The sequence below is a fragment of the Ursus americanus genome, chromosome 2, assembly GCF_024610735.1.
Source record: "Ursus americanus isolate L20-20 chromosome 2, mUrsAme1.1.p, whole genome shotgun sequence".
Classification (NCBI taxonomy): Eukaryota; Metazoa; Chordata; class Mammalia; order Carnivora; family Ursidae; genus Ursus; species Ursus americanus.
This window is the reverse complement of record NC_142128.1, coordinates 41,489,168-41,504,508: the sequence shown is the minus strand read 5'-3', so window position 1 is coordinate 41,504,508 and position 15,341 is coordinate 41,489,168. Positions and strand designations below refer to the sequence as shown.

General features: G+C 60.3%; 2 protein-coding genes across 7 annotated transcripts; both read right to left on the bottom strand.

Moving 5' to 3' along the window:
• Positions 1 to 7,107: 7,107 nt before the first annotated feature.
• LENEP (lens epithelial protein) lies at positions 7,108 to 8,007 on the bottom strand. Its single transcript, XM_045784243.2, has 2 exons — positions 7,753 to 8,007; positions 7,108 to 7,666 (listed from the first exon to the last, which is right to left on the bottom strand). The coding sequence occupies exon 1, from the start codon at positions 7,955 to 7,957 to the stop codon at positions 7,772 to 7,774; it is 186 nt and encodes a 61-aa protein (XP_045640199.1). The 5' UTR covers positions 7,958 to 8,007; the 3' UTR covers positions 7,108 to 7,666; positions 7,753 to 7,771.
• Positions 8,008 to 8,474: 467 nt separating this feature from the next.
• FLAD1 (flavin adenine dinucleotide synthetase 1) lies at positions 8,475 to 14,012 on the bottom strand. Of its 6 annotated transcripts, XR_015721405.1 has the most exons (8): positions 13,669 to 13,920; positions 13,248 to 13,297; positions 12,393 to 12,587; positions 11,077 to 11,821; positions 10,315 to 10,462; positions 9,759 to 9,857; positions 8,792 to 9,679; positions 8,622 to 8,697 (listed from the first exon to the last, which is right to left on the bottom strand). XR_015721405.1 is itself a non-coding variant. In XM_045784173.2 (7 exons), exons 1-7 carry the CDS (start codon positions 13,326 to 13,328, stop codon positions 8,562 to 8,564), a joined length of 1,473 nt encoding a protein of 490 aa, XP_045640129.2. In that variant the 5' UTR covers positions 13,329 to 13,920; the 3' UTR covers positions 8,475 to 8,561. The 6 variants fall into 6 exon arrangements, 1 of the variants encoding a protein (XP_045640129.2); XM_045784173.2 differs by lacking the exon at positions 12,393 to 12,587 and having other exon boundaries at positions 8,475 to 8,697; positions 8,792 to 8,865; positions 9,490 to 9,679; positions 13,248 to 13,920; XR_015721403.1 differs by lacking the exons at positions 12,393 to 12,587; positions 13,669 to 13,920 and adding an exon at positions 13,927 to 14,012 and having other exon boundaries at positions 13,248 to 13,441.
• Between the last annotated feature and the right edge of the window lie 1,329 nt (positions 14,013 to 15,341).

Below are 15,341 nucleotides of genomic sequence, written 5' to 3'. Positions count from 1 at the left end.
TCACTTCCTGGTTTTTCACCCGCCCCCCCAGGTCCCCCTCCCTCCGCCCAATAAGGATATAAACTTCAACCCCTCGGTCCAGCCAGTCCCTGCAGGGCGCAGATGGGTCCCTCCCTCCCTTTTCGCTCCCTTCCTCCAAGCTTTTACTTTGCTTTCCGAGCCTTTCCCACCCTCCTCTTTTTCCCTCTTTCTTTCCTACGGTCTCTTTCTCCCTCCACCTGCCGCGGTCCCTCTCCCCCTCCCTCTCCCTCTTTCTCCTCTAGCCCCTATCTCTTCCAGTCCACCTTAACTCGGGCTCCGCCCCCGACCCCCATCCAGCCCTCCGCTGCGGCTCCGCCCCGCCCCCTGCACTCCACCGCCCTGCCCGCCCATTGGCCTGCGCACCCGCCCATCTCAAGTGGGTCCTGCCTAGCGTTCCGCCAGGGAGGGGGCGGAGCCGAGGGGCTGGCCTGAAACCTGGAGGAGGGAAAGGGGGAGGGGGCAGTGTCCGCAGTGGCCCGGGAACCCAGCGCCCCCATCAAGGGATCTGTCTCCGTGAGGGGCTTTTGTACGGTCACCTCCTCGGGAGGGAAGGGTATGAGAGGTTAAAGATAGGCTAGGTGGGGGTGAGGCCGGGACTTAAGGGATTGAAGGAGGGGGGGGGGTCCCGTGAGGGGCTATAATCAGGTCAGTGCCCCGGGAGGTAGGGGGAGGGGGAGCCACCAGGCCATCAGTTCCAGCTCCTACGCCCCACCCCGACTCTGAGGGAGCGGGGGAGTGGAAGCTGCGGGGACCCTGCGTCCCTCCCCACGCGTGACGGCGCCCCGCGGGGAGGGAACGGCGCCCCGGGCAAGCAGCCTCTGCGCTCCAGCCGGTGCCCGCTGCGGCCTTGGCATTGTCGGAGGGGAGGGGCCGGGTCCGCGAAGGGGGAAGGGGGAGGCGGAGGCTCACTCTCGCTCCTGCACCCCGCCTCCATCCCGCCTGTTCCCTAAGTGGAGAAACTGAGTCCGCGCGAAGGTGGGAACCTCTGGACCGGGATTCGTCCGATAACCCAGGTGGCCAGGGAAGCCTGGGTGTTTCCAGATGTGTGTGTGGGTTTGGGGGGGGGGTAAGATACGTACTTCAGTGCCCCCACAAGTGAGGAAGGTAGCCTGTGACGGACGCCTCCAACCCGGCTTGCAGCGCTAAGTACCCCGGAGAGCCCCTCCCACTAGTGTAAAACGGAATCAAATCCGGCTACCGCGGGCCAGGTTCCGCTCCCCGCGGCCGGCCGGGCCGAACCGGGTCCGACTCGCTTTCTCCTCCCCAGCCCCCTCCGCAGGGGGCCTCCCTCCCTTTCCAGCAGGTGGCTCCGCGGGACACCAGCTCAACCTGTTGGACCACAATGGGCGGCGCCAGGGGGGCCCTGGCCCTCACCCGGGCTGACCCGGGATCCCCGCGCAGGGGGAGGGGCGGAGTCCCGGTCCCTCCCTCCCTCCCGCTCCGGCCGTGACTCAGCCTCGGGGCCGCTGCCCTGCGCCCCAGCCAGGGGCGGAAAGTGTGAGGCGCCCCTGAGGGCCCAGGCCAAGCCAAACAGCCCCCCACCTCAGACATTATCTCACTGGAGAATTAGGGGGGCTGTAGGAAGGAGGGGGTAGCAGCGGGCCTGGGACGCTCCCGCTCGCTGAATCCGCTCCGGGTTTTCCTATCGTCCCTGTCCCCCTTGGGCCCCGAGGCCGGTCACTGCTCCAGGTTTTCTTCTCGGCCCCGCCGGACCGAGTCTGGTCGGTGAGGGCCCGGAGCCGGTGGGGTCCAGGCCAGGGTTTCTCTCTCCCTTCTCCAGCCGTCGGGGTCGTGCTAGCCTGGGGAAGAGTCGTGCGGGGGGCTAGACGGCAGAGCCAGCTGTGCACGCGTGAAACGGAGAGGGGGCTGCTTCGTGGAGGAGGGGGCACGGCCCAGGAAAAGGAGGGCGGGAAAGTGGCTCAGGGAGGGCAGAACCTGGGCCTCCGGAGCCAGTCCAAGGCCGGGCGTCTTGGCACCAGCCCCTCGGTACAGAGAAATGAAAGGCGCCCAGTGCCTCGGGCCCGCCCCGTCCCTCGTCTCTGAGGGTCGCCTCCGGACTCTTGCTGGACCCAGTCTGGATCTGTAGGCCAAGGGAATGCCACTCTCCACTGTCTGGACAGTTCTGGAACCTCCGGTTTGTTCCTCCGTGACACACCACCACCACCACCACCACCACCCACGTCTCTCTTCTGGTCCATACAGCTTCCTTCCTGGCTCAGAAGTCGGAGGGGGAACCCCGACTCGAAATTCCCGCCTCCCCTCCATCTCCTGGCCCTTACCGCGCCAAACCACAGACAGCCGCAGCCAGGAAACGCTGACTGGGGGCTGTGCCCCCTCCCACGAAACCCTGGCTGGGCCCCAGGGGCCCGCTGCCACCCCCGCCCGCCACCAGGCCTGGACTGGCACTGGGGTCTGGGGGGCAAGTGTGGGGCCTTGCAGGGGCCTCCTGGAGAGAGCAGGGCATCCCAGAGCCGCGCGTTCAGACATACATCTCAGGCGACCAGCTAGACCTAACTTTTGAGGGGAAAGTAGCAGGAGGTGGGTAAATACCTGGAGAGTGAGTGGTGTTTGGCCAAGGAGAAGGACGCCAGCCCGGGCTGGGAGTTAAGCCCTCCTAGGGAGGGCTGTGTACCTGGGGCTGGGGACAGCGGTTCTGAGTGACAGCCAGGTGCCGGGACTGCCTGGGCCACGTGCGCTCGGGGCAGCTGCAGAAGTTAGACGCTTGCAGAGCCTGGAGGGAGAGGGTTCTGGCGGAAGAGAGGCAAGGCTCTCTCTGGGCGGGGTCCTGAGTGAGTGGGTCTGGGGGCCTGTTTTGGAAGTGGGGGGGGTGCTGAGTTGGAAGCGGAGCGTCAGCCTGCCTTGGGCGCCCACCTCTTCCCCGCTCCCCCCTTGCCCGGGCTGCCTCCGCTTCCCTCGAAAAACCCGCCGCCCAGGAAACCGCCGGGGGCGCTCAGACCGCAGCCCCCCCCCGCCCGCCGCCCCCCGGCGCCCCCACCGCGACCGCCCAACCCACCTGAAGGGGCCGTGGCTGCCAGGGTTGCCCCCTCCCGCCGACTCCCCCCACACCTGCGGGCGCACTATTTATAACTCAGCGCCTATTCCGGGCCTCTGGGCGGGAGCCGGCTGCGACTGAGCGCTAATCGTCTCCGGGATCTCTGCGCCCCCCAGGGCCGGGGGAGATAAATTTAGCCTCAGGAAGCTCGGGGAACATTTTCCAAAACTCCACATCCCAGAGAAGGCGAAACAGAACCCCTCTGCCCTCAGCCTCCCTCCCGCCAGCCAGCAGGCGGCGCACGTGTCTCGGCTCCTCGAACCCAGCGGGGGTTTCGGGTGGCCGCGGAGAGGCTGGGACAGGTGAAGGACCGAAGGTACCGGGGGCGGCGGCCAGAGGGGCCCGAGAGTGGCCGGAAGAACCGGCACGTCTCCGAGGCTGGCAAAGACGGGAGCAGAAAGTCTCAGCTGGGAGTAACCGAGAACGGGGTTGGGGACTTTTGCCTTTCAAAGGGGAAATAACTGCTATGCAAACGAGATGCAAATAGGAATGCGAGGAAGAGCTTGTGCCCTTGGGGGTCTGCGCTCCAGCGCGGTTGGGACGACTGCCGCACCCCTCATCCCGCCCGCTTCTGAGTGTTGCTGGGAAAACACAGGGCCCAACTGAGATCATTACAAAAAAACCCGGTTTAGTGCGCGCCGCTCCCAGACCACTTCGCCAGGACCCTTGCCCTCCACCTGCCTTTCGCACACCATTGAGGGTCTAATATCCGACGTAATTAGTTAGGAATCCCGGGTATCAGACCGCACTTCCCAGTGCTGTCGCATTTGGGGGGGTCCCTTCCAGCTTCGCGGAGGCTCCTTCCCCGTTTTACCCCGCCCATTCCCCTACCCCTTGTGGCCACTGGAGGGCCCCTGAGCGCCCAGGGGTAAATAAGATCTTACTCGTCCCTCCCTATCTTGGCACTCTGCTCCCCTCTTCGGCTACCCTATGAGAGTAGTTTGACCACTCCAAACCCGAGCTTACTCTAGATGGGAAGAGAACCTTCCGGGGAAGTTGCTGCATCTGGAGGAGTGGGGAGGTGTAGACCAGGGAACCATCTCCTGGCCTGTGTGGTGTCGGTGAAAAGGACATAGCTGGGACCCTCAAAGGAGCCAGGGAAAGCAAGAGCAAGAGCTGCTTGGAGTTGAGGTGGGAGTCGGAATTGTGGGGTGGGTGCAGTGTGGGGGCGGTAGTCCTCTCCACACCTTGGCCTGCCCAGCCCCCCCTCCCAGGCACCGCTGCAGAAGAGGAGGGCTGGCTGGTCCAGAGAAGCCCTGAATCTGAGATGGGAACATCGGGGTTCACCAGCTGACTACCCCCACTGCAGTGTGCTGTGCACATGACACTTCTCATCTCTTGGCCCGTTTCCTTCAAGCTATCGTGGGAGGATTGCCCTCGCCCTGCCTGATTCTGAGGTGGACGTGTGTCAGTCTCCAAGCACTTTGTAGCGTGAAAAGGGCTCTCAGAGGGTGTGCAAGCTTTTCCTTGTTCTCCCCATCCCTCTCCTCAGCCTCTCTACCTTCAGGGCTCTCTGGACAGCTGACCCTGTCCTCGGGCCACCGCAGGTTGCTCCTCTGTTCCCTCTTTCCACTTCCTGGGCCCTGCCTCCACCACTTTCCCCGGGGGTCTTTGCCAGACACCCCCATCCCTGGCCAAGGCCCTTGCGCTCAGAACTCTCAGACTCCAGGCTCCACCTCCAGGGACCGTCCCATCTGGGTGGAAGTGGGGCCCAAGAGAGGAAAAGGAGGCAGGAAGCCAGAGCTTGAGTCAGGGTGGGGTTGACCAAGCAGGTGCAGGCTATGAGGGGGAGGCGGGAGCCCCACCCCCTTGTGGGAAAGTGACTTCTGTGTCCACTGCCACTGCTGACCTCTTTCTGGTTGAACCTTCCCCCTTCACCGCTGTGCCCTGGCATGAGGTGGGGCTCTGAAGGCCAGGCAAGAGCACTGATCTGATTGTGTGGGTGCCTAAGATCCCAAGCTGCTGGAATCAAAAGTAATCTTGAGGTGCGCCTGGGTGGTGCAGTCGGTTAAGCGTCAGACTCCTGGTCTTGGCTCAGGTGGTGATCTCAGGGGCGTGAGATGGAGCCCTGGGCAGGCTCTGCACTCAGCAGCGAGTCGGCTTGGGATCCCGCCCCACCCCCATGCTTGTGCTCTCGCTCACTCTCAAATAAATAAATCTTAAAAAAAAAGTCTTGAGCTGGAGTACTGTGGAGTTCTATGCTACCGCGAGAAAGAGGGCGCAGGCTCTTCGTGTGCTAATATGGAATCCTGTATGGGGCATGTGGAGGGAGACAAGCAAGATGCGGGGCTGTGTGCAGAGCACACATATGGGCTTAGGGTGCCTGGCTGGCTCAGTCTGTAGAGCAAGCGACTATGTTTTTTTTCCCCCTAAGTGGGCTCCACACTCAGCATGCAGCCCAATGCAGGGCTTGAACTCAAGACCCTGAGATGAAGACCCAAGCTGAGATCAAGAGTCGATGCTTAACTGACTGAGCCACCCGTGCGCCCTGAGTGCGTGATTCTTAATCTCAGGGTTATGAATTTAAGCCCCACATTGGGTGTACAGATTATTTAAAAATTAAAAAAATCTTAAAAAAAGAAAAAGAATGCGTATGCATTCATGGGGCGCCTGGGTGGCTCCATTGTTAAGTGTCTGCCTTCAGCTCAGGTCATGATCCTGGCATTCTGGGATCGAGCCCCGCATCGGGCTCCCTGCTCAGCGGGAAGCCTGCTTCTCCCTCTCCCTCTCCCCCTGCTTGTGTTCCCTCTTTCACTGTCTCTCTGTCAAATAAATAAATAAAATCTTAAAAAAAAAAAAAAAGAATGTGAATGCATTTAGGCCAGCCGCTACTCTCCACTACTCTGAACCACGGGCACTGGCCCGTTGGGCCCAGATTGTGCCTGTGGCTTCCTGATTGGGCTCTCCTGTCCAAGCCTTGCTCCCCAAAGTCTGTTCTCCACACAGCAGCCCGTGGGAACACCTGCAACAGCTTTCTCATTTCACTCCGCATGAAGCTCAGCCCTGCTTACCCTGGCTTGTGAGGCCCTCCACGACCTGCCCCACACCCTCCCACCTCAACGGTTTCTCTTTTCCAGAGCACCTATCACCTAATAACATCTCTACACTTGTCGTTCTGTTTATATTTTATTTCCTGGGTCTGTCCACGAGAACAGAAGCCCCCTGAGTGGCCAGGGGCCTGCTGTGATCACTGCCGTACTCCAGCACCCAGACCAGCGGACGGTGGGTGCTCAGTGACATTTGTTGAATGAACGAACACACGAAGATGCAGTCTGTGCTGCATAGACTGTCTCTGGAACGCTCTTCAAGGGACTGGTCGAGCTGACTAACTCCTCGGAAGAGAGCTGGGGGCGGATGGGGGGCAGGGGGAGAGTCGCTTCTCACCAGCACCACTCCTTACTCTGGTTCTATGTTACCTTTACAAAAAGAGACACCGTGTGCCCAGAGAAAAAGGACTTAACTCAGAAGTCGGGGGAAAAGCTGGTCCCTGGGAGTGAGGAGAGAGTTCCCTACACCATCTTCAGGCCTGCGCACCAGGAGAGGAGGGAGGGGCCTGGGCATGCCGGCTCTGAGGCTGTGGGGGCCTGTGAGTGGGCATGCCACCAAGCGTAAGCCGGGTACCGTAAGCGGCTGATTTACCTGCCACTAGGTGGGCATACTGCAGGGGAAGCACGTGTCAGGGGCCGCCAGGGGGAAGCGGAGTCAGTTCGGCTCCTTCTGGCTGTCTGTGCCTGTGCACTGTACTAAGCCTGAGGAACCCGCGTGGCCACACAGGCGCCTTTCTCTTGCAGCCTCCTGTGCGAGCTGGAGGAGCAAGGCTCAATGTCCTCTGTGAGCTGCGGACTAGCATCGGCCGTGCTTCTCCCAAGATCCTCAGAAGCAGGGAGCTGGCCAGACCGGGTCTTCTCTTGGGGTTCCCGGCCTAAGGCACAGGTCCTCCCAGAAGAAGGCCCCACCCAAACTGCACCCCTCCCTATCCACCAGTTGGGAGGAACCTGGCCTTTCCACCCTCCACCCTCCCCACCCAGGCACCAGTGACTCAGAAAACCTGGTTTTCAGTCTCAGTTCTATCCAGGACAACCTTCTTCCCTCCCTGGTCTGTACCCTGGCTCCCAGACCCTTCGAGTGCTGAGTTTTCCTGATTCCCTTTCAGACATTTAGAACTCTAGGCCTCAAGGCCTATTTATTTTACACACACACACACACACACACACACACACACACATCTATGTATGTATATATACACACACACATACATAGTTCAGTGATTCTCAAACAGGGCTAGCAGGGGCAGCCGATTCCTGGCACTAAGAGAGTATGGAGAAATCAACCATCTGGGCTGGTGGGCTCACTGTGCCAGGCTTGGAGAAATGCCAGCTCCTGCGGCAGTCTTCCTGGGGTCCCCGGCCTGCTGGCCGAGCTCCTGTGCCCCAGGGGTCCACCAGAGGTGGGGGCTGGGGATGGAGGCCCAGGCAGGCCGGACTGGCAGATGGCACACACCAGAAGCAGGGTCCGACTTCCCGCTGTGTCTGTGGCCCATCCTTGGGGGGGCATCGCTGGCTCTGGGAGTCCTGATGGGGGCTGGGCTGGGCACTAGAGCAGAGAATGGGAGGCTGAGAGGTGGGGTGGAGCACAGAGAGGCAGCCAGGCTTCCTGTCTGCCCCGCCCACCCCGCCCACCTGAGCCAAGCGCGGCTCCCTAATCCAGCAGCTGCTTGATGCACCAGCAGCACAGAAGGATGTAGACGACCTCCTTCAGGGTCTGCTGCAGGCCCTCCCATCCTGTGCCCATCTTCCAGACAGGCACCGGGAGCCCGGTGTCCCGCAGGGCCCTTCGGAAGGAGAACGGCAGGGCCTGTGCCAGGGGCTGTGTCCGGGGCTGCATGTGGGGCGGCAGCTCTGAGGCATGTGGGAGCCGCCTCCAGTCTTTTATCAACAGTGTCCCCACCCCCTCAGACCTCATGACTCTGGGGACAAAGGCCCCCGGGTCAGCACAGGGAAGGTTCTGGGCCCAAGAACGGGCTGAGTCAGCCTCTATGGACAGGGATGGAGGCTGGGGTTAGGAGGGGGAGGGAGGGCCCAGCCACGGCATCCTCCGTCCTCTGCAGCCAAGCCCGCTCAGCTTCCAGCCTGCGTCTCAAGACCTCGGGCCCGGCCTGTGTTGCCTGCCCCCCCCCCCCCGCCCCCGTGCTTGGCACAAGTCCCTGCTCCTGCCCTCTGGTGGGCTCCTGCTGAGGCTGGCATTCAGAACCTTCAGTGTGGGCTCCTTTCCAGTCTGTCCTCCACGCACCCCCCACCCCTGGCCCCCCGCGCGGGAGCACTGCCAGCTCAGAGGTGACAGAGCCCAGTGCTCTCTTGCTTCTCCCGTCCCCTGGCACAGGAAGACAGCCAGAACAGCGGCACACGAGAGGTACAGTTTATTGACCATTGACCGGCGACAACCCAGGACAGCCTCCTTCCCCGCTCCTGCAGGGGGCAGGCCTGCGAGGTCAAGTACGGGAGTTCCGCTCCTCATCCTCGTTCTCCAGTAGGTAGGCTGGGTGGTAGGTGGGCTGTCCTCCCGGGGTCAGGTACTTCAGGGCCGGGTTCCGCACCGTATTCTCCCGGCCCCCCAGCGACGTGTAGCTGGAGCCGGGAGAAGGGAGGCAAGTGTGGGGGGTGGCTCTCCCTCCCCCAGCACCCCGTCTTCCCCACAGCCGTTCTCCCCCAACACCCTTACCCTCGGTCGTACAGGATACAGTACGGGACAAACAGCTGACGCAGGAAGTCCCAGATATCTCTGTAGGTCCAGTCCTGGGAGGTCAGAGTGGAGTCACCAACTCTCCCTCATTTACCCCTTTCCACCTGGGAAGGGGCCCACCTACGCCCCTTCTGCTTCTTGGCCCCCAAGGGAGGGCCCCTATCAGATTCTCTGTCGGCCACGCAACGTGAACGAGAAAGCCTTCATCCTGCCCCCCAGCACCCTCCACGGCGTGTGTCCGTGTGAGGCAGCAGGACACACCACGCGGCGAGGGAAAGGGGCTCTAACTGCCCCGTCTGACGGGGGACCTGAACGTGCTTGGTGCGGTCAGGAACTGAAGGTCGAACTTTCATGGCCACAGAGTTCATCCTTTTAAAGTCCACCATTTAGTGGTTTTTGGTAATTCCTTATTTCACTCTAGCAAGCTGCACTCTGAGAAGCGGGTGGCTAGCAGCCACCATACGGGACAGCACAGACCTAGCGGGAGAAAGCACAGGCCTGCCCTCGGTGTTCAGTAAAGAACGCCCAGCAGGCTCAATGAGCCGACGGCACGGCCTCCCTCGGAAGATGGGGTTCTTCATCTGAGCCCCAGGCTCCAACCTCTCCCACGTGGGGAAGCCAGGGCGCACGATGGACAGGGCTTGGGATTGGAGGCCCCACAGCCTCTGCCCCGTTACCAGCAGTGGGCTGACGCGCATGAAGGCCGGCCAGCCAGGGTCGGTGGGGCTGAAAGGGCAGAGGCTGCGGGAGTAGGGGTCCGTGCGGCGGGTGCCCATCAGGACAGCCTCCAGCTGGGGGTGCCGCGTCTGCAGCTCGCTCAGGGCCTGCTTCATGTCGCCCTCGGCCTCCAGGACCTGCAGGTTGTACCTGGAAGGGAGAGGGCTGTGGTCAGAAGTGGGCACTGCGGAACCCCCCTCGGAGCCCCAGCCTCCGGGCCCCCGAGTACCTCTTGATGGTGTCCTGTAGGAACTGCTCCAGCTCTGGGAAAGGAGAGACGCTGCGGACATACAGGATCTGGAGGGGTTCCTGAGCACCAGGGCATTTCCTGGGTGGGAAGGGCACACTGGCTTGCGAGCGGGCAGGGAGATGCTCTCACACCGTTCACACTGTTCCCTCTGGCACCCCCCCGATGGACAGCCTCCCATTCTCTGCTCTCCGTGTCCTTCCCATCCAAGAGAACCCGCTTCCTCTGGGAAGCCCATTCTGAACTCTCACTTCTCAGATCGGGAGCACATAGCCCCATTTCGGGCATGTGAATGTCACCTCCCCAACAGGACTGTGACCTCCCAGTGGCTGGTCAGGATGGTGGCCTTCACGTCCACACCCAGGGCCACACACATGTCAGAAGCTCAATAAATGTGGTGGGGGAACAGAACTGGAGGTCACCAGTTCACCCTCCCAGCCCCCATCCAGCTGCCCTTTCCCTCCCTGCTTCCTCGGGTGAGGAGCTAGACGGGGGCAGATGGGCACCTCTGAGGTCCCGCCCCCAGGGGTCGGCTCACCGCTGCACGGCCGCGTGGAAGAGGTGCAGGAGTGCGGTGCAGTCCTTGCCTCCGTTGAAGCCCACGCAGAGGCGGGTGAGGTCGTACCGAGCCAGCGCAGTCTCGATGGTCTGCAGGGCGCCTGCCACCTTCTCCCCCAGAGAAGACCCTGCGAGCACACAGACAAGAAGCCATCAGATGGATGCACGTGGCTGTCAGAGGACAGTGCGGGCCACGCGGCTCTTGCTTAAAGTCTCCGTGGCTTCCCAGTGTCGGGGCGCTGGCTGGACTCCCTCATGCCCTTCAGGGTGTGCCCCCACCGGCCCTACAGCCCCACCTCAGTGCCTTCCCTCTGGGGGCCCTGGTTTCCTTCCACTCCCCTAATTTGCACACGGTTTGCTCTCGCCAACCTCCCGGTCAGGCCCAATCCTCCTTACCACTCCACTCACAAGGCACTTGCCCACTAGATTGTATGTAATATGTACCCAGGTCAGAGCTGACCTCCTGGCCCTGGAGGCCCCTCGTCACCGACATCTCGTGCCCGGGTACCTTTCTTGTTACGCGCCTGGCCCAGAAGGGCACGGTGTACGACTGTCCTGTCGAGCTACGCCCCTCCTACCCAGCACGGTGCTTCAGACAGCACACACGCGGCCTGCATTTACTGCGGGGCCATCTGCCACCCGCTCCCGGATTTGCAGGAAGCCTCCAACAGCCCCGGCGTTCCTGAGGCCTAGGGAGTCCCCCGGCCTGCCGCAAGCAGCCGCTCCCCACCAAGGCCCCTACCTGATTCTGCGAGTTTGTACACGGCCTCACTGGCCTGCTGCACGGCGTCGGGCACGTAGGGGACCAGAGACCCCGGGGGCAGACGGGCGGTCAGGTAGGCCAGGCATTCCTCCAGGGGCCCTTCCTCCTCTGCGTCCAGCGTCAGCTTCACCTGATAGTAGTTGCTGCCCCAGTCAGGATAGGAGCCCAGGCCGAGCCTGCGTCCAAAGTGGGCCTGGGCCTCGGCCAAGATGGGGGCGATAGAGGCCTCGTCGGCGGCCACATAGAGCTCCCGCAGGTGGAACTGCACAGCTGTGTTTTGGAACAGCCCCTTCAGCCCCTCCAGCACCCTCCGCAGCAGCTCTGGAATGCCTGGGAAGAGGTAGACGTTTCGGACGGAGACCAGCGGGAATTTGAAGGGCCGGCCTGTCTGAGGATCTGTGCCGTAGTGCAGGCGGGCGGAGGAGGGCACGAGAGACAGCTTCTCCCAGCCCTTCCCTCCGAGGGCCTTGATGGCGGCTTCCAGCTCAGGGTGTGGCTTGAGCTCGTCCCCAAAGGCCTGTGCTACTGCCTCGAAGGTCACGTCGTCGTGAGTGGGGCCGATGCCCCCTGCCGTGAGGACGTGGGTGAAGCGGCTGGAGAAAGAAGTGACCTCAGCCGCAATGGTGGCAACCTCATCAGGCACAACAGAGACTCGGCACACTTGGACCCCCAGGGAGCGCAGTGTCCGGCACAGAAAGTAGGTGTTGGTGTCCTGAGTGTGTCCCTGAGAGATGAGACGGGGACGGTGAGTGTCAATGCCGTGGGGATGAAGCACAAAGGGAGGGGGCAACAGATGCATCTGCCTGATGCTGGGGCACTGTGTTCTTGGGGGGGAGCTGCCTTGGGGGACCACACAGCCTGGACTGGGCACGGGAGTGAGAAAACCACGGGAACAGTCAGGGATGGCATGATCCACCTTGGGCCTCCCTCTCTGCACTTTGACCTTGACCTCGACCTCGTCTCTGCTCATGGATTCCATGGTCAGTTCTCTGTGGACAATCGCTCAGTTCCTCACCAACCCTGACAGTGTAGTCCCCTGGCTCCACGGACTTACTCGGCATCTCCACCATATTCCTGGCTGTTGTCACTTTGGTCAGTGGCTCCCCACTGTCCACAGCCAGTCGGGCCCTGCTGCTGTCAACTCTACTGAAACGTCTCCCCGTCTGCTCTCTTCTCTCTGTCCCTACTGCCACCACGCAGGTCCCTGGCACCTTATATCTGGACAGTGGCGATAGCCCCCTGGCCAGGCTCCCAGCCTCCAGTCACAGCACTCTGCCCCAGGCCTCCTGACTAACCTTTCTAATGTGCTGCCATGATTGCTCCACTCTTGGGCTCAAAAGCCATGTGTTGTTTCCAACCATGTACAGAATAAAGTTCAAATTCCTTTGCAGAATTTTTGAGGCTGTCTGTCTCTGGTGTGTATCCAACGTTCCTTCCCAGCCCCATCTCCTTCTACTTCTCTACAGGGAGCTTAGCGGGTAAGGGTTACTCTGGAGGAAGAGAAAATGGGGTTGGAATCCCACCTCCACCAGTCCCGAGCTCTGTAGTCTTGGGCAAGCTTCTTGGTCTCATAATCTATTAACTGAGATTTATAATAAAAGTATTAAACCTCATGGGAATGTTGTAAGGATCAGAAAGACCGCATATGTGATCTAATCAGCACACTGCCAGACGCTAGTAAACACTCAAAAGAGAAGGGTCAATATTGCTATTACAAACCTGATGCCTACCATGACTTCTCCTGAGACTTCCCTGATTGTTCAAAAGGGATTTCTTCCATCTAGTACTTTCCTTCTATTTTGCTTACTCACTCTGCTGAATGCCTTGGGTCATTTTCCCAACAGACTGGCTAGAACTCTTCCATGAGAGCACTGCACCCACACCTCCTTTACCCCATGGACTCACGTGGTTTCTGTAAAGCCCCTCCCACCGCTATAAACTGCTTGGCAAATTTTAGCAACTTTGCTACAAGTTTTCAACAGAGTAACTGAAAGAACGAGGGGTCACTTTCCCTCTAATAGGCTGGACTCACTCCAGGACTCTACTGCGGCAAGGGGGCTCCCACCCGGGGCGGCCTCCCCTCAACAGGAAGTGCAGCAGGCTCTTAAGGACAGGACCGCACCCTCCCCCCTCTTCTGGCCCAGACACACCTTGAGGATCTCATCTCCAACAATGATGATGCCCGCCGTCACGCTGCGCCCTGGGGGAGGTTCAAAGGCCCTAGATGCCATGGTCCTGCCTTCTCTGCCCCTCTGCAAGGCCCTCCAGGAGCCACCCAGGGCCCCAAATAGGGGTCGAAAGCACGGGAGTCGCGCCAGGTCTACAGGGCACTGGGGGCCATAGCCTGAAAATAGGGGGTTCTGGGGTCAAGGGAACCTGGAGGAGCCAGAGAGGACAATGGGGGAGCAGGAGTGCACGTTCGTCCTTAGAGGAAGACCTCGCAGGCCCTTGACAGGACTCCTTTATCCCCGCCTGTAAGAAACGTGTTCTGAAACCCCAGCCCTGTCCTCTTCACGCCTTCTAAGCTTGGCTCTAGGCTCCCTTAAATGTCCTGCTCTCCCGAGCACCTACCCCTTTGAATATGTCTTCTGCGCGCCGAGCTCGGCTCCTCTAGTCGGCTAGAGCTCGGCCATCTGCACCTTCAAATGCCTCCTCTCCTTGGGGCACCTGTTCCTTTAAGTGTCTCGACCCCTTTTAAACTACCCCCCGTTCCCGCTCCGCCCCGGACCGGAGCTCAGGCGCCTCTCCCGCAGGCGTCCGCACCCTTTCTGGCCTGGAGTCCCGACTCCCGGCCACGGTGCAGCCCGCCTCGCTCTCCCAGGTCCCCACCTGCCTCTCGGGCCCTTCCCCGGCTCGTGCCCTCTGCTCCCGCAAGTACCGGGCGGCGTCCGCACGCAGAGTCCCGCCTTACACCCGTACCTGCTCACAGCAGTTGGTCACCTTGGCTGTCGCTCAGACGACTTCCAAGGGCCTATTGGTGCAGCCGGCTGTCGCTCGCCCGCCTTAGCTAGGGGGCGGGAGGAGCGCCGGGTTGTCATTGGCGACAAGCACGTGGTCACCCCCACCCGGAACTGCGGGGGCCGGGCCGCCGGCGGGGGGCGGGGCGGGGCCCCACGGACCTGGGGCGCGGAAGGGGCGGTGGTGGGCGGTGCTCCAGGGACTTTGGGGTGCGCTTTGTGGGGCTGCAAGTAAAGGGAGGCGTGACTCTCACTTCTGTCCTGTTTTCAAATTCTTGTGTGCAGGTGCTGTCAGGCACTAACCCTAATTCTAGGCGCAGGGGCTGTTGCCAGAGGGATTTTACACTGTGCGGCATGCAAGTTGGAGGGACACCAAGTGTCAGCACTTATGAGGTAGGAAGATCTTGGAGGTGAGTTTTCATTCACCTCTATTATAAACGATAAAGCTATATATTTAACCCTCTTGACAAGAAAAAGCCTTGCCGCCCCCCCCCCCCGCCCTTGCTCTAGGATAGTTCTGTTTGAACATCACCTTTGCCCAATTACTGGTCTTACAGGCTCAAGTGAGGGCAGCCAACTAGGCCGTGCTGTGTATCCACTCGGATTCTTACATCGTCCTAGCTTACTCTCATTTCACTTGCCTTTGGTCTAAAAGTGCTTCTTAAAGTTTAACGTTTGATCTGGGACCTTTTTAAAAAATTTTTTTAAATTTGTAAGTAATCTCTATGCCCAAGGTGCAGTTTGAACTCACGACCCAGAGTCGAATGCTCTACCAGCTGAGCAAGCCAGGTGCTCCCATCTGGGACCTTCTTAATAGGCTGATTAGATCTCCCCCATTCAGGAAGTTTGGGGTAGAAGCCTGAGATCTGCATTTAACAAGCTCTCCTGTCATGCTGATGCTTCTGGTCCCTAGACTTTTTTCTGTAGTAAACCTCTAAAATTTATTCATCACTTGGAAAACAGCTGAATCACACCACCCTCCTTTTACTCTTCTAAAGCCCAAGATAGATGATGCCCATTTTAGAAATGGGCAACAGGCTAAGAAATGTTAAGGGATGCCACACAGCAACAACACTAAAGTGAAAGGAAGAGCCAGGCTTCTAGACCATTCTTTCTCAAGTAATAAACCCTGTGTGTTTTTTTTTTTTTTCAACAACCCCCAGATCAAGAGTTGCATGCTCTATGGACTGAGCCAGCCCAGAGCCCCTAAAAAATTTTTTTTCTAAAAAAGATTTTATCTATTTATTAGAGAGAGAGAGAGAGAGAAAGAGCACACAAATGGGGGGG